Source organism: Polyodon spathula, chromosome 11 (genome assembly GCF_017654505.1).
Source record: "Polyodon spathula isolate WHYD16114869_AA chromosome 11, ASM1765450v1, whole genome shotgun sequence".
Taxonomy (NCBI): domain Eukaryota; kingdom Metazoa; phylum Chordata; class Actinopteri; order Acipenseriformes; family Polyodontidae; genus Polyodon; species Polyodon spathula.
This window is the reverse complement of record NC_054544.1, coordinates 1323259-1348926: the sequence shown is the minus strand read 5'-3', so window position 1 is coordinate 1348926 and position 25668 is coordinate 1323259. Positions and strand designations below refer to the sequence as shown.

Below are 25668 nucleotides of genomic sequence, written 5' to 3'. Positions count from 1 at the left end.
CATTCTTCTTGATGAAAGGAGGAGTCAATAGTGTAGAGTTCAGTCTCTTGCCAAGGGAGTATAGATGAGAGCACAATGGAATCTTGTTTGCCTGACAACGCCCCCAGGTTTCTAATTTTGTAGTTTGACGGGGATTGAGATATCATCTAACCTTCTTCTTCTTTTTTTTTTTTAAACACACAGCTGCAGTCTTGAATTAAATTAAACTGTGTTCCTAGGGTTAGTGGTGCTGCTGGCTTTGGTGCAGACTTTAATTCTTATTTTTTGTAGGCTGCAGGACCTTTTCCAGCAAGAGAAGGGAAGAAAGCGTCCTTCTGTCCCTGCGAGCCCCGGGAGACACAGGCAGTCCGAGGAAAGCAAGGTGCAGTTTGTCCACGCATTTCACACTGCATGTTACCCGAGTGTTTAAGAACATTAGAGGATGCTAGTGTATGTAGAGAGGGTTTGCTTGTTTAAGACAGTAAATAGCTGCTGCTCAGATTTCTAATTTCACTTGATTGAATGACAGCTGCCTCGTTTGGGGCACTGTGCTCTCAGGGATGATGAATTTGTTTGTTTGATTTCCCTAGACCAGCGTACTGGATTCCTCCCCACGCAATGCCTCTCCTGTTGTACAGAATGGGGATAAAGGTGAGTGACAGTTTCAGTCTGAGTCATGCTAATAAATATTAAGCACATTGTACATTGTCCGTTTGACATTGCTGCCTGCTTAACTGTACTTGGCTTCTGATGACAAAAACTGAAATCCTGAAGGCAGTGAATTGTGAAGGGTCTGTAGACACGAAGGCAGTGGGGCTCATTTAAAGCAGGTCCCTAAGCCTTGTAGTGAACATTGAGGATCAATTAAACCATCAGAACCATCAGCTAGAACAAGATCTGGACTGTTGTAGCCACACGGGAGCACAACTGCACTGAAATAAGTATGTGTACAACAATAACATCTGGTGTGGGTCTGGTGTTAGTTCATGCATAAAGCAACAATAGCCTTGTAAGCATTACTCAGCTTTTAATTCCATTTTTTCATGAGTCGATTGTTTGCTCCAGTTTAGAAAATGCCCACCTTTCTGTTCTGAATTTCAGAGGATCGGTACCTTAGCAACATGCCCTCGAGCTCCACCCTGCTCCAGCTGCCTTCTCCACCAGAGGGAGCCGTGGAGCAGCTCTCTTCTGGGCCGTCCTTCCCCTCATCCACGAGTGACCAGGACTCAAGCAGCATAACTGAAGGTATAACCAGGAAAAAACAAAGGGCTAGTTTGTGAATCTGTCATGCATGGGACAGTTCTTATAGACAGTAAAGCCTGATTTTGGAAAGGGTTGGTTTGTTAAACAGGTGCAGTACTGAGGAAGAACCGGGAAGCAGGTTCAAGATGTTCTAGTAATCTGAGGATTTAAGAACCTGTTGGATCCATTCAGGCTTCTCTTCATAGTTTTGTTTCTGCGTGTGTCACCGCATGTCATTTGCGACGGATGCTTGTTGTGTCCTCATTCTAAACGACTGGGCAGGAGTGAATCCTCGCGGTCTCTATTCCAGACCCTTCCAGTCAGAGTCCCAGGACAAATCCCAGGGATATTGCCCTGCTGCTGACAGGATTGCTGTCAGATCACTTTCAACTTGATCCCTGTGGCAGGTGGAAGCAAAGCATTAGGGTTTGGGGATCCTTTCTTTGGTGTTTATATTACGATTGTATAAAATAATGGTTTAACTTTTTTCAAATTTTGATTTTAGATGTTTTTGATGGGCATTTACTGGGCTCAACAGACGGTCAAGTCAAGGAGAAATCCACCATGAAAGCTATTTTTGCAAACCTGCTTCCTGGTAACAGCTACAACCCCATCCCATTCCCATTGTAAGTAATGGAAGATGTGCTTCAATTCAAAGTCCAGCTTATTTGTATTAAAAAGCCTTATGCCTTACCAGCACACTTGTAACAGTGTTTCATCTGTCTGTGACAGCGAGCCGGACAAGCACTATCTGATGTACGAACACGAGCGGGTTCCCATCGCAGTGTGTGAGAAAGAGCCCAGCTCCATCATTGCCTTTGCACTCAGGTACTCTCCAGAGATTAGGGCGAGAGCTCCAGCCACACATGGCATTGCATTTGTAGCGACCCGTTTTTATATCATGCCGACTCGTCTTGTGTAATAAAAGCTGTCACCATGGGATTATAGGGTGGAAGCAGTTCTGCACTGTAAATAAAAGGGTAATGCAGGAATTTCTTTTGCAGCGTGCTTCCAGTCATGTCCGGTTGTGTTTTTAATGTTAGCATTAGTTTCATCCCTTCCCATGAAGTGCCTGTGGGAGTGCTGAATAATGCTTGTGTGTTGTTGTCCTCTTTATTCAATCCATGTATTTAGCTGCAAGGAGTACAAGACTGCCTTGGAGGAGCTGTCCGTGAAGGGCACAGGAGAGGAAGGACCGCTTCCTCTTCACAGGTATTGCTGTTTGGTGATGTTGTACCCCACTGACAGACATGCCTTGGCACAACTATTACAATTGTTGGACCTGATCAAGTATAATAAATCACTAGATACAGTAAGTTTTATCCAAGTGTTTTGGAGCTTTCAGACAAACATGTTTGAATCTTTATTAATAGGGCCAGTGCTTTCCATCAAATTATTCATTCTAAATCAATCTACATTTCCATCTTTTAGACCCTAAAGTTATACTTTTCGCTACAGTAACAGTCAAAAAAACAAATACCTCTCTTTAAGAGCAATTCATTTTTAACTTGAAGGTTGCAATACATTTTGTTAACAGACACAGGGTTGTTGTTTTTCCATGAATTGTTTTTCAGCACCACGGAAAGCAGAGCCAAAACCAGCAGCCCTGCCCGGCAGACTGAGATTATAACAGCCCAGCTCAATCGCACCACTGACTCCGACATGCCAAGTAAGTGTTAGGGCTTTACTGACTGGCAGATATATCTGCCCAAGTCATTCCTGCTCCAGGTGTTTTATCAACAGCACAAACATTATTCTGACTGTCTACTTCATCGGGACTTGGCTTTGCACATTCGTAATGTTTTCAGTAAGATTGCATGTATATATAACCAGTATACCCTAGGTTTGCTTTGCTTATTTTAATGGGATTAAAAAACCCTGTGATCCAATCCATGCTTCATTTTGATCAATTTATATTGGATTAAATACATACCTGCATTATCCTGCTAGAAGACCCTCTGTGTTCCCAAAACCCGGGGGGGGTGCACCTAGATAACTGCTTGAGGAGCACTTTCAGAATGAAACACTGATCTGTAGAGCACACACATGGAATAGAGGAGAGAGAGAGAGAGAGAGACCCTGTTCACATTATGATCTGTAGCGCGCACACATGGAATATAGAGGAGAGCGAGAGAGAGAGAGAGAGACTGTGTTCACATTATGATCTGTAGAGCGCACACATGGAATAGAGGGGGGAGAGAGAGAGAGAGAGAGAGAAAGAGAGAGAGAGACTGTTCACATTATGATCTGTAGAGCACACACATGGAATAGGAGAGAGAGAGAGAAAAGAGAGAGAGAGCCTGTTCACACTATGATCTGTAGAGCGCACACATGGAGTAGAGGAGAGAGAGAGAGAGAAAGAGAAAGAGAGACTGTTCACATTATGATCTGTAGAGCGCACACATGGAATGAGAAAGAGAGACCCTGTTCACATTATGATCTGTAGAGCGCACACATGGAATGAGAGAGAGAGAGAGACCCTGTTCACATTATGATCTGTAGAGCACACACATGGAATAGGAGAGAGAGAGAGAGCCTGTTCACACTATGATCTGTAGAGCGCACACATGGAGTAGAGGAGAGAGAGAGAGAGAGAGAGAGACACCCTGTTCACACAGTGCTCTGTGGGGCACATGTGGAAAAGAGGAGCGAGCGCGAGAGAGACCCTGTTCAGACGCAGGCAAGGCCTTGTTCAGTATTTAAGTAAAGCATTACTCTTTCTCGTCTGTACAGAGCTCTCATTAGTGAGATCTATTACTCTTTGTCTGTTCTGTACAGAACTCTCATTACTGAGATCTATTAGAATGGCAGCAACACAGGGACTTGATATCGACCAGATCCTGCATCTCCACATGTTTGGGGAATTCCTTTGATCTGCACACGTCCTTCATTTACTCAAGACCACTCCAGTGTACCTTTGTTTACCCTGATATTCATGATAAAAGGATTCACCTGAAAAAACATATAAAAGTAACTTGAAGTAGTTTTAATGGCATTTTCAAAGTCCAGACGCAGATGTTGATAAATGGGTTTTGGCGCATTACTTGAACTCCCTGGTTTTTAGGATTTTTATTTGCACGAGGGGGTACAGTCAGATACAAAAGCTGGGTGGTGACCGAAGTGCTTCAAGTAAGTAAATGCTGTACAGTTTTAGCATGGCTGTCTTCTAACAAGATGCTGACACTAAGTTTTTTAAAGAATTGGGGTGGGTTAATTACACCGCTAGTGTAACTGCATATTGGCCATTTTTATAGAAACCTCTTTACAGAAATTCCATCTTGTTCAGGCTTGCTCAGTGACTCCCCCAAAGAGATCGGTAACTTTAACAGTAACACAAGATGAATAAGAGCAGAGATAGAGGGTAGAACATTATCCCTAGGAGTGCCTTCATATTCAATGTGTTCTGAAGTCATTACTCCAGGTTAATAATAGCTAAGAAGTTAGTCATTGGGGAATATGAAAGATCTGGGATTTAATCGCTGAGAATCTGTTAGTACCCCTGGAGTGTGTATCGAGTATTTAGTGCTGTTAATAGTATAATACGGGTGGAGCTGCATTCTGGATATACCAGCTGATACAACCACAGCCGAGATGGTCAAATTAAACAATAAAATAAATAAAAGCATAGTTGAATGACTGCGTTTCTCTCTGAAGAGCTTGGGTTGGATTAGAGCAATGCTTCTTTTGTGCTTTTCAGATGCCTCCTATGGACATAAACTATTTATACCATAACCTTTTAAATCCTTTTTTTAATTTATTTTCACACATTAGCTTTTAGTGGCAGGCTCATTTAGTGCAGTCAAGCAGCGAGCGCAGCAGCCGAGGAGCTGAAATTAGATCAGTACGGTCCATCGGAAAGCTTTCTTTTTTTATTCTTTCTCTTGAATTATCATTGCTCCTCGCTAATTACAGTATTTTTTGTTTCTGTAGCAGAGTCAAATTCCAGTAGTCTCCAGATTGAACCAAACTGCTCTGCTTTTGCAATGAATTATTCTTTTGGTTTGGTTTTTGATAGCGTAATGCTTTTCCTTTGGGCTGAACAGTCATTTGAAAAGAAAACAGAGATGCTAAAGCTTGGCTCTACTTTTAACTTGCTGTCAGAATATATATGCTTTCTACACAATGGTACAAAATAAAGACATTGTCAGAAGCCGGAAGCTATTATGGGCTTTTGATGGAACTGGTTGCATAAATTTTAAATACCCTTAAAATAAATCCAGTCCCAATTTTATACATTTTCCTAAAATGCTTTCCTCCTAAAAGTCATGGTGCCTGCGGGGCGGGGCAGGGCGGGGGTTTGTTTATCATCTGCCCCTCATTGCAGTCCCATTCACATGCTGTAAAGACGCTCCATAAAATACAGGAAAACTCATCAGCAAACTGCAGACTGCTTCCTGAACAAGACACAGCCGTGTTCTTTTCATCACTAGATATTTCAAATGGAATCGATTTACTTTTTCCTATTGGTCTTAGTAACCCTTTGCTGCCCAGTGTCCAATAAAAACAGGCATTAAATAGGACAGTAAAGGAAAGGGTTAAAGTTTTTTGTTGCTCTGAGAACATTTTTGGTAATTTGAAGATACTTTGATATTTCAAATGCAACACTGTAAATAAATTGCTGCATCCTGATGCCTTTGCTGGTGGTTACACGCTCTGGGTGCTGCTAGACCATAGGATTGAGTTTAAACATGTACAGTAGGGGGCTCCCGAGTAGCACATCCGGTAAAGGCACTCTGCGTGGAGTGCAGGGTGCACCCTGTAGCCTGGAGGTCGCTGCTTTGAGTCCAGGCTATTCCACTGCCAACCATGGATGGGAGTTCCCAGAGGGCGCTGCACAATTTGTCGAGAGGCGCCCGGGTGGGGAGGGCTTAGGTCAGCTGGTGTGTCCTTGGCTCACCATGTACCAGCATGTAGACACTGGCCAGGCGCCTGCCTTTATGTGGTCCTGTAGAGTGAAAAGAAGCAGACGGCTGATGGCACAGGTTTCGGAGGACGCGTGAGTCCTGTCCTTCATTTCTCCCGAGTGGGAGGGGCGGGGGGAGGGTCTCTCCCGAGGGGTGGGGGGGTGGCAGGGGTGGGCCGGGTTGAGCCGGGTGAAAAAATAATTGGGCTTTCCAAATTGGGGAGAAAATGAGAAAAAATAATTTGTGATTCCAAATTTAAAAATAAAATAAATGCAGTGATTTCATATCAGGACACAGCAGCAATATCTCATCCATAGCTTTGTCTTTGAAAAATCAGCATTTTCCAAATTGAAGAACAAACATAATACAAGCAAATAACTTTAAACAGAAGTAAACACCAATTGCCTAGTAAATTGTTTCTTTGATTTTTTTCAGCCAGAAAGACTTCAGGAGTGCTGTCTTTTTTCCGTGGTACAGGGGGCAGCAGCCCTGACCTGTGCCCTGTGAGAAGGGAGGCCATGCAATCAGCAGACACTGCTTATTATCAGATGGGACAGTCGGGGAAGGAGGGGGCAGACAATCATGGGAGTGAGCCCCCAGGTACAGCCTGAAGCTACAGCATCCCCCTTTCTGCACTAACTACTCTTGCACATGCAGTGCGGCCCCGTCGCTCGCTACTCTTAGATGTGCAGTGCGGCACCGTCGCTCGCTACTCTTAGATGTGCAGTGCGGCCCCGTCGCTCGCTACTCTTGCACGTGCAGTGCGGCACCGTCGCTCGCTACTCTTACACGTGCAGTGCGGCACCGTCGCTCGCTACTCTTGCACGTGCAGTGCGGCACCGTCGCTCGCTACTCTTACACGTGCAGTGCGGCACCGTCGCTCGCTACTCTTAGACGTGCAGTGCGGCACCGTCGCTCGCTACTCTTACACGTGCAGTGCGGCACCGTCGCTCGCTACTCTTGCACGTGCAGTGCGGCACCGTCGCTCGCTACTCTTGCACGTGCAGTGCGGCACCGTCGCTCGCTACTCTTGCACGTGCAGTGCGGCACCGTCGCTCGCTACTCTTGCACGTGCAGTGCGGCCCCGTCGCTCGCTACTCTTGCACGTGCAGTGCGGCACCGTCGCTCGCTACTCTTGCACGTGCAGTGCGGCACCGTCGCTCGCTACTCTTGTGGCGCCGTCGCTCGCACACGTGCAGTGCGGCACCGTCGCTCGCTACTCTTGCACGTGCAGTGCGGCCCCGTCGCTCGCTACTCTTGCACGTGCAGTGCGGCACCGTCGCTCGCTACTCTTAGACGTGCAGTGCGGCACCGTCGCTCGCTACTCTTACACGTGCAGTGCGGCACCGTCGCTCGCTACTCTTGCACGTGCAGTGCGGCACCGTCGCTCGCTACTCTTGCACGTGCAGTGCGGCACCGTCGCTCGCTACTCTTAGACGTGCAGTGCGGCACCGTCGCTCGCTACTCTTGCACGTGCAGTGCGGCACCGTCGCTCGCTACTCTTGCACGTGCAGTGTGGCACCGTCGCTCGCTACTCTTGCACGTGCAGTGCGGCACCGTCGCTCGCTACTCTTACACGTGCAGTGTGGCACCGTCGCTCGCTACTCTTGCACGTGCAGTGCGGCACCGTCGCTCGCTACTCTTGCACGTGCAGTGTGGCGCCGTCGCTCGCTACTCTTGCACGTGCAGTGTGGCACCGTCCCACCCCCCTGCCTCCAATCTCCCCTCTGCTTTCTGCTTTTTTGAATGTACAGTTTAGAATATTAACAGATATTTTAGGGTGTCCGGTAAAGTAATCTTTTATGTGTGTTGGTTCTTCCCAGTCCTAAGTGGTTTTCAGTGCTGATGGAATTCTCAAAGCTGAGTGCTGCCGATCTGTAGGAAAACACTGTAGCGAACTTGAACTGCCCTCCATGGTAACTGTCACTGTTAGGATTGAGATACACAGTATGTCCTTTTATAGGAGTTAGATGAGGGATGGAACAATTCGTTTTGTACTGTGATGTGATATATTATGTTGTGCTATTACACAGAAGTTTTCTGAATGCCGTGTAAACATGTGATGTGTAGTAGCTAACAAAATAAAAAGAGTCTCATTATTGGATCTTGTACACATCTGTTTTGTTCATGTAACACCAGAGGGTTCTAACAGCTATCACTGTATTGAACAAATAAGAAGTCTTATAATTCAACTGATGGTTTATTCACAGCCACTAAACAAGTTTTAAGTATTTACCTCTCACCAGTCCATCCCCACAGAGGTTGAACAAAATGTGATCTGAAATGGCAATAAATGAACAAATCGCTCTCCTAAAAGCAATGAAAATTGATTCATGAGCTGTTAATCAACAGGGGCTTTAATCAAAACAGGCCTTACAAAATGTCTTCCTAAAGAGAACAGGGCCTGTGGAGCTTTAATATTGTGCTAAATACATGATACAGATTCCATTTGTTTCTGCATCCTCTGTAAATGCCAAGTTTGTATCTCTAATGGTTGTAATTTAATTTTTCCAGTAGGGAGAAAATGGCTTATTCAGTTTCTATGACTGCTCAAGTTGATAAGGAAGCTTGACTTGCATTGTCTTAACTAATTCTGGCCCAGTAGGCCTTACTTTTGCCCAATAGGCCCTCACAACAAAAAACTGTGAGGGTCTGGAACCAACTCCCCAGTAAAGTTGTTGAAGCTGACACCCTGGGATCCTTCAAGAAGCTGCTTGATGAGATCAATAAACTACAAACAACCAACGAGCAAGATGGGCCGAATGGCCTCCTCTCGTTTGTAAACTTTCTTATGATTGTCTGAAACTGAATGTAATGATTTTGACCCTCTCTATACTACTGGGCTAGACATACTAAGCAAAGGAGAAAACTGCACTGCATTGTGCTTGTTCTTGGTCATTTTTATAAATATCTTTTTTTTTTTTTTCTTTAAGAGGAGGCAGATGGGAGTGGCAAACATAAGAAACAGCTTGGCAATCCCCACATCGAGCTCCGTAAGTGCAACGCTCCCAAACAAAATCACACAGGAAATACTGTATTACACACACACACTGAACAAAACTATTACACACACACTGAACAAAACTGTATTACACACACACACACTGAACAAAACTGTACTACACACACACTGTACAAAACTGTATTACACACACTGTACAAAACTGTATTACACACACTGTACAAAACTGTATTACACACACACAAAACTGTATTACAAAACTGTACAAAACTGTATTACACACACTGTACAAAACTGTATTACACACACACTGAACAAAACTGTATTACACACACAAAACTGTATTACACACACTGTACAAAACTGTATTACACACACACTGAACAAAACTGTATTACACACACTGAACAAAACTGTATTACACACACACTGAACAAAACTGTATTACACACACTGAACAAAACTGTATTACTACACACACACTGTACAAAACTGTATTACACACACTGTACAAAACTGTATTAAACTGTATTACACACACTGTACAAAACTGTATTACACACACTGTACAAAACTGTATTACACACACTGAACAAAACTGTATTACACACACTGAACAAAACTGTATTACACACACTGAACAAAACTGTATTACACACACTGTACAAAACTGTATTACACACACTGTACAAAACTGTATTACACACGCACTGAACAAAACTGTATTACACACACTGTACAAAACTGTATTACACACACTGTACAAAACTGTATTACACACACTGTACAAAACTGTATTACACACACTGTACAAAACTGTATTACACACACTGTACAAAACTGTATTACACACACTGTACAAAACTGTATTACACACACTGAACAAAACTGTATTACACACACACACTGTACAAAACTGTATTACACACACACTGTACAAAACTGTATTACACACAACAAAACTGTATTACACACACACACTGTATTACACACACACTGAACAAAACTGTATTACACACACTGTACAAAACTGTATTACACACACTGAACAAAACTGTATTACACACACACTGTACAAAACTATTACACACACTGTACAAAACTGTATTACACACACTGAACAAAACTGTATTACACACACACACTGAACAAAACTGTATTACACACACTGTACAAAACTGTATTTACACACACACACTGTACAAAACTGTATTACACACACACTGAACAAAACTGTATTACACACACTGTACAAAACTGTATTACACACACACTGAACAAAACACACACACACTGAACAAAACTATTACACACACACTGTACAAAACTGTATTACACACACACTGTACAAAACTATTACACACACACTGTACAAAACTGTATTACACACACACTGTATTACAAAACTGTATTACACACACACTGTACAAAACTGTATTACACACACTGAACAAAACAAACACTGAACAAAATTACACACACACTGAACAAAACTGTATTACACACTGAACAAAACTGAACAAAACTGTACAAAACTGTATTACACACACACTGTAACAAAACTGTATTACACACACACTGTATTACAAAACTGAACAAAACTGTATTACACACACTGTACAAAACTGTACAAAACTGTATTACACACACTGTACAAAACTGTATTACACACACTGTACAAAACTATTACACACACACTGTACAAAACTGTATACACACACTGTACAAAACACACACACTGTACAAAACTGTACAAAACTGTATTACACACACTGAACAAAACTGTATTACACACACACAAAACTGTATTACAAAACTGTACAAAACTGTACACACACACTGTACAAAACTATTACACACACACTGTACAAAACTGTATTACACACACTGTACAAAACTGTATTACACACACACTGTATAAAACTGTATTACACACACTGAACAAAACTGTATTACACACACACTGTACAAAACTGTATTACACACACTGAACAAAACTGTATTACACACACTGTACAAAACTGTATACACACACTGTATTACACACACAAAACTGAACAAAACTGTATTACACACACACTGTACAAAACTGTATTACACACACACACTGTATTACAAAACTGTATTACACACACACTGTACAAAACTGTATTACACACACTGAACAAAACTGTATTACACACACTGTACAAAACTATTACACACACACTGTACAAAACTGTATTACTACACACACTGAACAAAACTGTATTACACAAAACTGTATTACACACACACTGTACAAAACTGTATTACACACACACTGTACAAAACTGTATTACACACACTGTACAAAACTGTATTACACACACTGAACAAAACTGTATTACAAAACACACACACACTGTACAAAACTGTATTACACACACTGAACAAAACTGTATTACACACACACTGAACAAAACTGTATTACACACACACACTGAACAAAACTGTACACACACACTGAACAAAACTGTATTACACACACACACACTGTACAAAACACACACTGTACAAACACACACACTGTACAAAACTGTATGAACAAAACACACACACTGTACAAAACTGTATTACACACACTGTACAAAACTGTATTACACACACTGAACAAAACTGTATTACACACACACTGAACAAAACTGTATTACACACACACTGAACAAAACTGTATTACACACACACTGAACAAAACTGTACACACACACACTGTACAAAACTGTATTACACACACACTGTACAAAACTGTATTACACACACTGTACAAAACTGTATTACACACACTGTACAAAACTGTATTACACACACACACACTGTACAAAACTGTATTACACACACTGAACAAAACTGTATTACACACACACTGTACAAAACTGTATTACACACACGCACTGTACAAAACTGTATTACACACACTGTACAAAACTGTATTACACACAAAACTGTATACACACACACACACTGTACAAAACTGTATTACACACACACTGTTTGACATGTGTTTGACCAATATGTGTGTTTGTTGACAATGTTTTGCCATAATGGGTGACATGTTTTTGATAATGTTGTGGTGCATGGTTTTGACATATGTGTCGTACATGTTTTGCATAATGTGGCGTGACATGTGACATAATGTGTGTGCTTTTTTTGACATAATGTGTAATTTTGTGACCGTGTTTGCATGTGTGACTGACTTGTTTTTGACATGTTTGACTGTTTTGACATAAGGTGTGTTACTGGTTTTGACATAATGTTGTGTGACTTGTAACACTGTATTACACACACTGTACAAAACTGTATTACACACACTGAACAAAACTGTATTACACACACACTGTACAAAACTGTATTACACACACTGAACAAAACTATTACACACACACTGAACAAAACTGTATTACACAGCTCACACACTGTACAAAACTGTATTACACACACACTGTACAAAACTGTATTACACACACACTGAACAAAACTGTATTACACACACACTGAACAAAACTGTATTACACACACTGTACAAAACTGTATTACACACACACTGTATTACAAAACTGTATTACACACACACTGTACAAAACTGTATTACACACACTGAACAAAACTGTATTACACACACACACTGTACAAAACTGTATTACACACACACTGAACAAAACTGTATTACACACACACAAAACTACACACTGTACAAAACTGTATTACACAAAACTGAACAAAATTACACACACTGAACACTGTGCTTATTACACACACTGAACAAAACTGTATTACACACACACTGTACAAAACTGAACAAAACTGTATTACACACACACACTGTACAAAACTGTATTACACACACACTGTACAAAACTGTATTACACACACTGAACAAAACAAAACTGTATTACACACACACTGAACAAACTGTATTACACACACACTGAACAAAACTGTATTACACACACACACAAAACTGTATTACACACACACTGTACAAAACAAAACTGTATTCCATTACACACACTGTACAAAACTGTATTACACACACTGAACAAAACTGTATTACACACACACTGAACAAAACTGTATTACACACACACTGAACAAAACTGTATTACACACACACTGAACAAAACTGTATTACACACACACTGAACAAAACTATTACACACACTGAACAAAACTGTATTACACACACTGTACAAAACTGTATTACACACACTGAACAAAACTGAACAAAACTGTATTACACACACTGTACAAAACTGTATTACACACACACACTGTACAAAACTACAAAACTGTACACACACACTGTACAAAACTGTATTACACACACTGAACAAAACTGTATTACACACACACTGAACAAAACCCGTAGTTCGTGACTTGTTTTGCCATGATGTGTAACAATGTTTTGGCTCTGTGTGTCTTGTTGACTCATGTTGTGATTGTTTTTGACTATTAATGTGTGTCTTGTTTTTTGTAAATTGCGGTGTGACATGTTTTGAAGATATTGTGTGACATTGTTTTGTATTTGTCCTTGTTTGATAATGTTGACATGTTTTGAAGATAGGTGTGTACATGTTTTTGACGTAATGTGGTGTGCAATGTTTTTTTGACTAATGTGCGTGACTGTTTTGACATATGTGCGTGCGGACTTTTATGTTTACATTGTGGATTGAACTATGTTGTTACATAATTGTGTGACATGTTTGTTGACATAATGCGTGTGTTGTGACCTGTTTTTTGCATAATGTTGTTGCATGTTTTTACATAAGGTGTGTGACTATTTTGAGATGTGTGTGTCCACTTGTTTTCATATAATGGTGTGCGTGGACTTGTTTTGACACTAATGTGTGGGTGTGACATGTTGAATGTGCTGTGACATTTTTTGACAAATGTTGTGACATTGTTTTTGCAATTTTTTTTAAATGTTGTGTGTGACGAAGATTTTCGCCATAATGTGTTTACTTGTTTTGACAATATGTGTATGTAATTGTTTTGCCATTAATGTTGTGTGTGCTTGTTTTTTCATAATGTGTGCGGACTTGTTTTTTTGATAATGGTTGGGTGTTTGGGTTGACTTGTTGGGGGTGGTGGGTGTGTGGGGGTGTGTGATAATGTGTTTTCCTTGTTTTTATAATGATTGTGGTGGAGAGACTTGTTGCGTTTTGAACAATAACAAATATGGTTGTGTGACTTGTTGTGCCATAGGGTGTGTGCCTTGAGGGGTTTTGCATACTGTGTGTGCAGGTTTTGACAGAAGTGGGGGTGTGTGACCGAACTTTGTTTTGACATAATGTGTGTGTAGAACTTGTCTTGGCATAATGTGGTGTGTGACTTGGGTTTGGACATTAATGTGTGTGCCCGCATGTTTTTTGTGGGTGTGTGCTATTAGAACCACACTTGAAAACAAAACCAAAAAACCTGATTACAAACCAAAACCCTGTGTGCACAAACCTTGTAATTTAAACGCCACACACAACTTGTAAAAAACAACAAAAACTGAAATTACATGTTTTGACAATAAACACAAACTGAACAAAAATAAAATGTGGGGTGTACGTGTTTGTATAATGTGTGTGACTTAGTTTTGACTAATGTGTTGTTACTTGTTTGACAAATTTGTGTGTGGACTTGTTTTGGCATAATTGTTTGTGTGACTGTGTTGACTAATGTCATTGTTTGACATTGCATCAAACGCACTGAACAAAACTGTATTACACACAAAACTGAACAAAACTGCCCTACTCCCTCTGTGTATTATCTGGCAAAACTGTGTGTTTAATGTTGGTGTATAGTCATTGGTACATGGGATATAAATGGGTCTGTGTAACTGGGAAGTGTTTAAAAATGTATATGTGTATTTAGGCACGAGGATTGCACAGCACTTCACGTGCAAGTAAAATGTAATAATCTTGAGCACGGGGAATTGCACTTTATTAATTCACGTGCTGGTATTCAAGTGAATAATTAATTGGTAACAGCACAACCAGTATATATAGATGCACGTTGTCACATACTGGTGGTTGGGTAGTTCGGTGAGCGGAGAACGGGATTGGAGACGGAGGAAATCCTAGTAGCAGTAGTAGTAGTAATAATAAGAGGAGAAAGTATCCGCTCACCGTGTTTGTCAGTGTCTGTCCGTGCACCGTTTCGTTAAGTTTAGTCTGTTTTTGTTTGTCTATTTATTTTGGCGTAGAGTGCCGTGTCCTGTGTTTTTCGTGTTTGGCTAAACCTTTTATTTTGTATTAAACCGGCGCCAACAGGCGTCTTCATCACTTCATTTCATCCGTCCTGTGTTTTGTGTATTGCCTTACCTTTCCTGGTTCTGACGCCGCCCACTTCGGCCGTCTCTGTGACACGTGGTGTCCTGCGTGGGATTTAACAGCGCCTCCAAGCGTCAGACCAGGAGAGGTTTTTTTTTGTGTGGGAGAAAAAAAAAAAAAAAAAAAAAAGGGGGCGTCTTTGGATTACAAAAAAAAAAAAAAGAAAGAAATGGGGAGAAGCAGGAAAGACGATAAAGAGGTGAGGGACAGGGAGGAGGAGTGCCGCCTAAGGGCCAGACATCCCCGGCGATGTAACCAGTCCTTGCCGGGGTGCCTCCTCTGCAACCAGGACCATCTCTTTGCCAATTGTCCCTTCCGCTGCCCCTACCAGGAGGGAGAGGAGGAACTGCCGCAGGAGAGGAAGGTGAGGAGGTGGCAGAGAAGGGAATTTAACCCCCATCCCTGCCAATTTCTAAAGGGGAAGAGGAAGGCAGAGGTCCCACCGCTGTCTCCACAGCAGCACCAGTCTCCTGCAAGGGAGGGAGAGCCGCACCAGTCCCCTGTAACAAGGGTAGACTACACGCCGCTCCCACCTCCTCCACCAGGAGACTACACGCCGCTCCCACCTCCATGGGCAGGAGTAGAGCAGCAGGAGCTGCCTCTGCCTCTGAACAAAACTATTACACCTCCACCGGCAGGCGCAGAGCAGCAGGAGCTGCCTCTGCCTCCGCCACCTCCACGGCAGGCTCAGAGCAGCAGGAGCTGCCTCTCTCTGCCACCTCCACCGGCAGGGGCAGAGCAGCAGGAGCTGCCTCTGCCTCCGCCACCTGGCGGCAGGAGCAGAGCAGCAGGAGCTGCCTCTGCCTCCGCCACCTCCACTGGCAGGCTCTGGAGAGCAGCAGGAGCTGCCTCTGCCAGCAAAACCTCCACTGGTCAGGAGGAGAGCAGGCAGGAGCTGCCTCTGCCTCCCAAAACTGTCTCTGGGAGCACTGACAGGAGCTGCCTCTCCTCCGCCACCTCCACCGGCAGGAGCAGAGCAGCAGGAGCTGCCTCTGCCTCCGCACACCTCCACCGGCAGGCGCAGAGCAGCAGGAGCTGCCTCTGCCTCCGCCACCTCCACCGGCAGGAACAGAGCGACAGGAGCTGCCTCTGCCTCCGCCACCAGCAGATGGCTGCTGGGTCCCTGTCCACCAGCAGAGGGTGAATGCCTGCTGGGTCTTCCACCTCCTGGCTGCTGGTGACTGTACGGCACACTCCTCACAAAACTCCACCAGCAGACACACTGAACGCCGGCAGTATCACTCACCCCCCACCAGCAGAAAACTGTGCCTGCTGGGTCCCTGTCCACCAGCTGAATGCCTGTTGGGTCCACTGTCCACCAGCAGAGGGTGAATGCCTGCTGGGTCCCTGGCCACCAGCAGAGGGAATGCCTGCAGGTCCCTATTCCACACAGCTGAAACTGAATGCACTGCTGGTATCACTTCCCCCACCAGCAGAGGGTGAATGCCTGCTGGTATGTACTCATTCCCCCACCAGCAGAGGGTGAATACCTGCTGGTATCACTTATTACCCACCAGCGGAGGGTGTATTGCCTGCTGGTATCACCCTTCCCCCACCATCACGAGGAGAGGAGCTGGAGCTTCCTCTGCCTCCAACTGTATCAGGGGGAGAGTAGCAAAACTGCCTACTCACCTTCACCACAAGGGCACAGGTACTAAACTGCTTACGGTCCTCAGCAAAGCCCTTACACATAGGCGGCTGAGGGAAGCACACTGTACAAAACTATTATTGCAGTGGCTGAACAAGACTGTATTACACACACACTGAACAAAACTGTATTACACACACACGCTGAACAAAACTGTATTACAGCCACGCTTATGCCACACACACTGAACAAAACTGCCTGCCACACACTGAACAAGGATGTATTACACGCACTGTACAAAACTGTATTACACGCACTGCCCAAAACTGCCATTACACACACTGTACAAAACTGTATTACACGCACTGCCCAAAACTGTATTACACGCACTGAACAAAACTGTATTAGCCTCGCTGTACAAAACTATTACACCACACTGAACAAAACTGCATTACACACCACTGCACAAAACTCTGCAAACTGGGGTTACACACGCTGTACATCGCCTGGTTGCCCACACACACTGCATCGCCTGGGTTGCACACCGCACTGCATCGCCTGGACGCCACACTGTATCGCCTGGTATTGCCACACACTGCATCGCCTGGGGTTGCCCACACACTGTATCAAAGCCGGTAGTACACACACACTGAACAAAACTGTAGCACACACACTGAACAAAACTGTATTAGGAGGTCTGGGAGGTACACCACAGCGCCAAAACCTAGCACACACTGTAGGAAACTGGGGGAGGAGGTCTGGAGACCGCCAACCCAGCAGCAGTTTCGCTGCCACACACTGTACAAAACTGTCTGGAGACCGCCAAACAAAGCAGCAGTTTCTCACGCACGGAACAAAACTGGAGGTCTGGAGACCTGCTCCCTCTGCAGTTTCTTCCCTGCAGGAAGAACTGTGGTTGAAGCCCCACCAAGGGGAGCTGCCACGCCGAAGGAGGGGGAAGGTCAGGAGACCACACCCCAAGCAGCCTTTCCGCTGCTAGGACTACCCTGGCAAGACTGCTACCCTGCTGACAGCATTACGACCTGTGGGAACCTGGAAACCTCTGGTCCTGAACAAAACTTTGGGCGGGACTTTTGGGCTTTTAAGGGGGGAGGTGGCCATTGAGGCCATGTGTGCTTTGCACAAGGGGGGTATATGTAACACAGTGCCCCGCCCCTGTGTGTATTACACACACTGTACAAAACTGTGTGTTTACATGTTGGTGTACAAAACATTATTACACGGGATAATAAACGGGTCTGTGTAACACACAAAACTGTTTAAAACTGTATAACTGTACACACACACGAGGATTGCACAAAACGTGCAAGTAAAGACATAACGAAAACTTTGACATCCACACTTACAAAAAACTGTGTTTTTAGAAAGTACACTGTCCAAACTGAGCACGGGGAATTGCACTTTATTAATTCACTGTGCAAAACTGGATTCAAGTGAACATTAATTGGTAATTGAATCCCAGCACAAAAGTATATATAGATGCACGTTGGGCACATACTGGTGGTTGGGTGTTCGGTGAGCACAGAACGGGACTGGAACACGGAACTGTAATAAACCCCACACACCACACTGAACACACTAATAACACAGGAGAAAGTATCCGCTCACCGTGTTTGTCAGTGTCTGTCCGTGCACCGTTTTGTTAAGTTTAGTCTGTTTTTGTTTGTCTGTTTATTTTGGCACAAGAGTGCCGTGTCCTGTGTTTTTCGTGTTTGTTTAAAACTTTTATTTTGTATTAAACAAAACAGGCGTCCTCACACACTGTACAAAACTGTATCACACGCACTGTACAAAACTGTATTACACACACTGTACAAAACTGTATTACACACACTGTACAAAACTGTATTACACGCACACACTACAAAACTGTATTACACACACTGTACAAAACTGTATTACACACACTGTACAAAACTGTATTACACACACTGTACAAAACTGTATTACACACACTGTACAAAACTGTATTACACACACTGTACAAAACTGTATTACACACACTGTACAAAACTGTATTACACACACTGTACAAAACTGTATTACACACACTGTACAAAACTGTATTACACACACTGTACAAAACTGTATTACAACACTGTACAAAACTGTATTACACACACACTGAACAAAACTGTATTACACACACTGAACAAAACTGTATTACACACACTGAACAAAACTGTATTACACACACACTGTACAAAACTGTATTACACACACTGAACAAAACTGTATTACACACACTGTACAAAACTGTATTACACACACTGTACAAAACTGTATTACACACACTGAACAAAACTGTATTACACACACTGTACAAAAAAACTGTATTACACACACTGTACAAAACTGTATTACACACACTGAACAAAACTGTATTACACACACACTGTACAAAACTGTATTACACACACTGTACAAAACTGTATTACACACACTGAACAAAACTGTATTACACACACTGAACAACTGTATTACACACACACTGAACAAAACTGTATTACACACACACTGTACAAAACTGTATTACACACACACACTGTACAAAACTGTATTACACACACACAAAACTGTATTACACACGCACTGTACAAAACTGTATTACACGCACTGAACAAAACTGTATACACACATACACTGTACAAAACTGTATTACACACACTGTACAAAACTGTATTACACACACACTGTACAAAACTGTATTACACACACTGTACAAAACTGTATTACACACACTGTATTACACACAACAAAACTGTATTACACACACTGAACAAAACTGTATTACACACACACACTGTACAAACTGAACAAAACTGTATTACACACACTGTACAAAACTCTATTACACACACTGAACAAAACTGTATTACACACACACTGTACAAAACTGTATTACACACACACTGTACAAAACTGTATTACACACACACTGTACAAAACTGTATTACACACACTGAACAAAACTGTATTACACACTGTACAAAACTGTATTACACACACACTGTACAAAACTGTATTACACACACACACTGTATTACAAAACTGTATTACACACACTGTACACTGTACAAAACTGTATTACACACACACTGAACAAAACTATTACACACACACACACACACACTGAACAAAACTGTATTACACACACACACACACTATTACACACACACACTGTACAAAACTCTATTACACACACTGAACAAAACTGTATTACACACACTGTACAAAACTGTATTACACACACACTGAACAAAACTGTATTACACACACACTGTACAAAACTGTATTACACACACTGTACAAAACTGTATTACACACACTGTACAAAACTGTATTACACACACTGTACAAAACTGTATTACACACACTGTACAAAACTGTATTACACACACTGTACACTGTACAAAACTGTATTACACACACTGTACAAAACTGTATTACACACACTGTACAAAACTGTATTACACACACTGTACAAAACTGTATTACACACACTGTACAAAACTGTATTACACACACTGAACAAAACTGTATACACTGTATTACACACACACACTGTACAAAACTGTATTACACACACTGTACAAAACTGTATTACACACACTGTACAAAACTGTATTACACACACTGAACAAAACTATTACACACACACTGTACAAAACTGTATTACACGCACTGTACAAAACTGTATTACACACACTGTACAAAACTGTATTACACACACACACTGTACAAAACTGTATTACACACACTGAACAAAACTGTATTACACACACTGTACAAAACTGTATTACACACACACACTGAACAAAACTATTACACACACTGTACAAAACTGTATTACACACACTGTACAAAACTGTATTACACACACTGTACAAAACTGTATTACACACACACTGAACAAAACTGTATTACACACACACTGAACAAAACTGTATTACACACACTGTACAAAACTGTATTACACACACTGTACAAAACTGTATTACACACACACACTGAACAAAACTGTATTACACACACACTGTATTACACACACTGTACAAAACTGTATTACACACACTGTACAAAACTGTATTACACACACACACTGTACAAAACTGTATTACAAAACTGAACAAAACTATTACACACACACTGTACAAAACTGTATTACACACACACTGAACAAAACTGTATTACACACACACTGTACAAAACACACACTGTACAAAACTGTATTACGCACACACACACTGAACAAAACTGTATTACACACACACTGAACAAAACTGTATTACACACACACTGTACAAAACTGTATTACACACACTGAACAAAACTGTATTACACACACTGTACAAAACTGTATTACACACACTGTACAAAACTGTATTACACTGTACAAACTGTATTACACACACTGTACAAAACTGTATTACACACACTGAACAAAACTGTATTACACACACTGTACAAAACTGTATTACACACACTGTACAAAACTGTATTACAAAACACACACACTGTACAAAACTGTATTACACACACTGTACAAAACTGTATTACACACACACTGAACAAAACTGTATTACACACACACACTGTACAAAACTGTATTACACACACTGTACAAAACTGTATTACACACACTGTACAAAACTGTATTACACACACTGAACAAAACTGTATTACACACACACACTGAACAAAACTATATTACACACACACTGTACAAAACTATTACACACACTGTACAAAACTGTATTACACACACTGAACAAAACTGTATTACACACACTGTACAAAACTGTATTACACACACTGTACAAAACTGTATTACACACACTGTACAAAACTGTATTACACACACTGTACAAAACTGTATTACACACACTGTACAAAACTGTATTACACACACTGTACAAAACTGTATTACACACACTGAACAAAACTGTATTACACACACACTGTACAAAACTGTATTACACACACTGTACAAAACTGTATTACACACACTGAACAAAACTGTATTACACACACTGTACAAAACTGTATTACACACACTGTACAAAACTGTATTACACACACACTGTATTACACACACTGTACAAAACTGTATTATTACAAAACTGTATTACACACTGTACAAAACTGGATTACACACACTGTACAAAACTGTATTACACACACTGTACAAAACTGTATTACACACACTGTACAAAACTGTATTACACACACTGAACAAAACTGTATTACACACACTGTACAAAACTGTATTACACACACTGAACAAAACTGTATTACACACACACTGTACAAAACTGTATTACACACACACTGTACAAAACTGTATTACACACACTGAACAAAACTGTATTACACACACACTGAACAAAACTGTATTACACACACACTGAACAAAACTGTATTACACACACACTGTACAAAACTGTATTACACACACTGTACAAAACTGTTAGACACACACTACAAAACTGGATTACACACAGTGTACAAAACTGTATTACACACACACTGAATAAGTACTTTTGAGTTTCTTTTCACGTTTCCAGATTACATCATTGGCTTTGTCGCTCTGTACCTAATTCGAAATGTCATAACAGTATTTCATTGCTGCTGTATATTGGAAACGAAAGCTTGTGTCCCTGAAGTTCAAAATGCTTTTAGGGAATGTACACAACACTGTCTGTTTTCAGATGTGCGGCGGTACACAGAAGATTAAACGGGTGAGAAATGGGGCAAGCTAGGCAGTTGCTGAGTTTTGTTTCAATGTAAAATGATTCCACTGCAGTTTTAGGGTTACACCAGTTTAAATGCATCCATTCTGGGTTGTCGTGGCTTAACGCACTACATTATAGGCACTCTCCGTGTCCACTTGCACACTTACAATACCAGAAGACGCATGTGTCTCTGATGCATGATATGCCATGCCAGACTGGTAAAATGAGTTGTAAAGTGCTGGAGAGTTTAAACATTGTTGTGCAGCGCAGGATGAATTGCAGCAGCACATTGAACATGTTTTAACCCCCCCTGCTCTTTTCAGAGTTTTCAGATGCCAATGCGAAGTTCTACTGCCGGATCTACTATGCGGAGGAGTTCCACAAAATGCGGGAGGAGATCATGGAAAGTAGAGCGGATGATTTTATCCGCTCCCTGGCCCACTGTGTCAACTGGCAGGCTCGCGGAGGCAAATCCGGTGCTGTCTTCTATGCCACTGAGGGTAAAAGCGAGAGGCTGCATGTAGATCATGCTTCATTTTCATAAAACCATCTGAAACTTACTGGAAATCCAGAGTCCAGAGCCTGCTGCTTCACAGGGTTCTAAATGTTTCAGATAGAACCGAGGTCCAGAGCCTGCTGCTTCACAGGGTTCTAAACGTTTCAGATAGAACCGAGGTCCAGAGCCTGCTGCTTCACAGGGTTCTAAACGTTTCAGATAGAACCGAGGTCCAGAGCCTGCTGCTTCACAGGGTTCTAAACGTTTCAGATAGAACCGAGGTCCAGAGCCTGCTGCTTCACAGGGTTCTAAACGTTTCAGATAGAACCGAGGTCCAGAGCCTGCTGCTTCACAGGGTTCTAAACGTTTCAGATAGAACCGAGGTCCAGAGCCTGCTGCTTCACAGGGTTCTAAACGTTTCAGATAGAACCGAGGTCCAGAGCCTGCTGCTTCACAGGGTTCTAAACGTTTCAGATAGAACCGAGGTCCAGAGCCTGCTGCTTCACAGGGTTCTAAACGTTTCAGATAGAACCGAGGTCCAGAGCCTGCTGCTTCACAGGGTTCTAAACGTTTCAGATAGAACCGAGGTCCAGAGCCTGCTGCTTCACAGGGTTCTAAACGTTTCAGATAGAACCGAGGTCCAGAGCCTGCTGCTTCACAGGGTTCTAAACGTTTCAGATAGAACCGAGGTCCAGAGCCTGCTGCTTCACAGGGTTCTAAACGTTTCAGATAGAACCGAGGTCCAGAGCCTGCTGCTTCAGGGTTCTAAATGTTCTAGGTTACATTAATGGGGGTTTATAATCTGAGATGATTCATTGCATGCTTCCAACAATAAAAATCAAGCAGTTGTATCTGACGTAAAGCTGTGAGAACTTCCATTGAGTGAGCTGGCTCACAGTTAACATGCCTTTGTCAAGGGAAAGTGTGTTTCAAAGCAAACACTGGAGGTACTTGAAGGCTTTTGATGGCATGGTAACCACACTCGTATCTATTTATATCTGTTAATGTGCTTGTGATGTGAGGTACTACATGGTAACACTCTACTATTCCTTTCTGTCTAAACCTCCAAGCATCATGGTATTGAGTCTATTTATCCAGTGAATTTCCTTAATTTGTCAGCATTGTACATTATCTAATTTTATTTAATGTAAAACTACAAATTGTAGGTAATTCAAAGTGTAGAATATCTATTTTATATGTATGTGTATGTATGTATGTGTGTATGTGTGTATATATATATATATACACACACACACACACACACACACACACACACACACACACACACACACACATAAATAAATAAATAAATAAATAAATAATTGGTGTTTTTAAACTGTGCCACATGGCCGGTTCTTTTTCTTTTCTTTCTTGCTTGTAGATGACCGGTTTATCCTGAAGCAGATGCCTCGGCTGGAAGTTCAGTCTTTCCTAGACTTTGCTCCGCATTATTTCACCTACATTACTGGAGCCGTGCAGCAGAAGGTAACTGAAGTGTTCAGCAGTGCAGTCGTTCACATAGATGCTTTTACAGATGCTCTTCTGTTTTCGAACATGATGTGGAAATGTGTTTCAGAGACCCACAGCTCTGGCTAAGATTCTGGGCGTCTATCGGATCGGCTATAAAAATTCTCAGAACAACACAGAAAAGAAGTTGGATCTGCTGGTCATGGAGAACCTTTTCTATGGTCGTAAAATAGCTCAGGTACTGTGAGGAGTCCCGTGTATGTGTGTGATCAGGTACTGTGAGGAGTCGTGTGTGTGTGTGTGTGTGTGTGTGTGATCAGGTACTGTGAGGAGTCAGGTACTGTGAGGAGTGTGTGTGTGTGTGATCAGGTACTGTGAGGAGTCCCGTGTGTGTGTGTGTGTGATCAGGTACTGTGAGGAGTCCTGTGTGTGTGTGTGTGTGATCAGGTACTGTGAGGAGTCCCATGTGTGTGTGTGTGATCAGGTACTGTGAGGAGTCCCGTGTGTGTGTGTGTGTGTGATCAGGTACTGTGAGGAGTCCCGTGTGTGTGTGTGTGTGATCAGGTACTGTGAGGAGTCCCGTGTGTGTGTGTGTGTGATCAGGTCCTGTGAGGAGTCCCGTGTGTGTGTGTGTGTGATCAGGTACTGTGAGGAGTCCCGTGTGTGTGTGTGTGTGTGATGTGTGTGTGTGTGTGTGTGTGCACCACCCGTGTGTGTGTGTGTGTAATGTCAGGAGTCGTGATCAGGACCCACTGTGTGTGTGTGTGTGTGATCAGGTACTGTGAGGAGTCCCGTGTGTGTGTGTGTGTGATCAGGTACTGTGAGGAGTCGTGTGTGTGTGTGTGTGTGATCAGGTACTGTGAGGAGTCCCATGTGTGTGTGTGTGATCAGGTACTGTGAGGAGTCCCGTGTGTGTGTGTGTGTGATCAGGTACTG

General features: G+C 42.3%; 1 protein-coding gene across 5 annotated transcripts in view; it reads left to right on the top strand.

The window, feature by feature from the left end:
- Positions 1-25668, top strand: part of LOC121322789 (1-phosphatidylinositol 3-phosphate 5-kinase-like) — an 82139-nt gene that overhangs the window by 47200 nt on the left and 9271 nt on the right. For 3 of the 5 annotated variants that reach the window (XM_041263083.1, XM_041263082.1, XM_041263084.1), the window contains exons 28-39: positions 271-361; positions 570-630; positions 1081-1224; positions 1727-1847; positions 1954-2049; positions 2356-2433; positions 2796-2890; positions 6561-6725; positions 9059-9118; positions 23093-23269; positions 24647-24750; positions 24842-24970. In XM_041263083.1, coding sequence (XP_041119017.1) covers positions 271-361; positions 570-630; positions 1081-1224; positions 1727-1847; positions 1954-2049; positions 2356-2433; positions 2796-2890; positions 6561-6725; positions 9059-9118; positions 23093-23269; positions 24647-24750; positions 24842-24970 — 1321 coding nt within the window. The remainder of the gene's footprint in view (positions 1-270; positions 362-569; positions 631-1080; positions 1225-1726; positions 1848-1953; positions 2050-2355; positions 2434-2795; positions 2891-6560; positions 6726-9058; positions 9119-23092; positions 23270-24646; positions 24751-24841; positions 24971-25668) is intronic. The other 2 variants (XM_041263085.1, XM_041263087.1) reach the window with 1 other exon arrangement.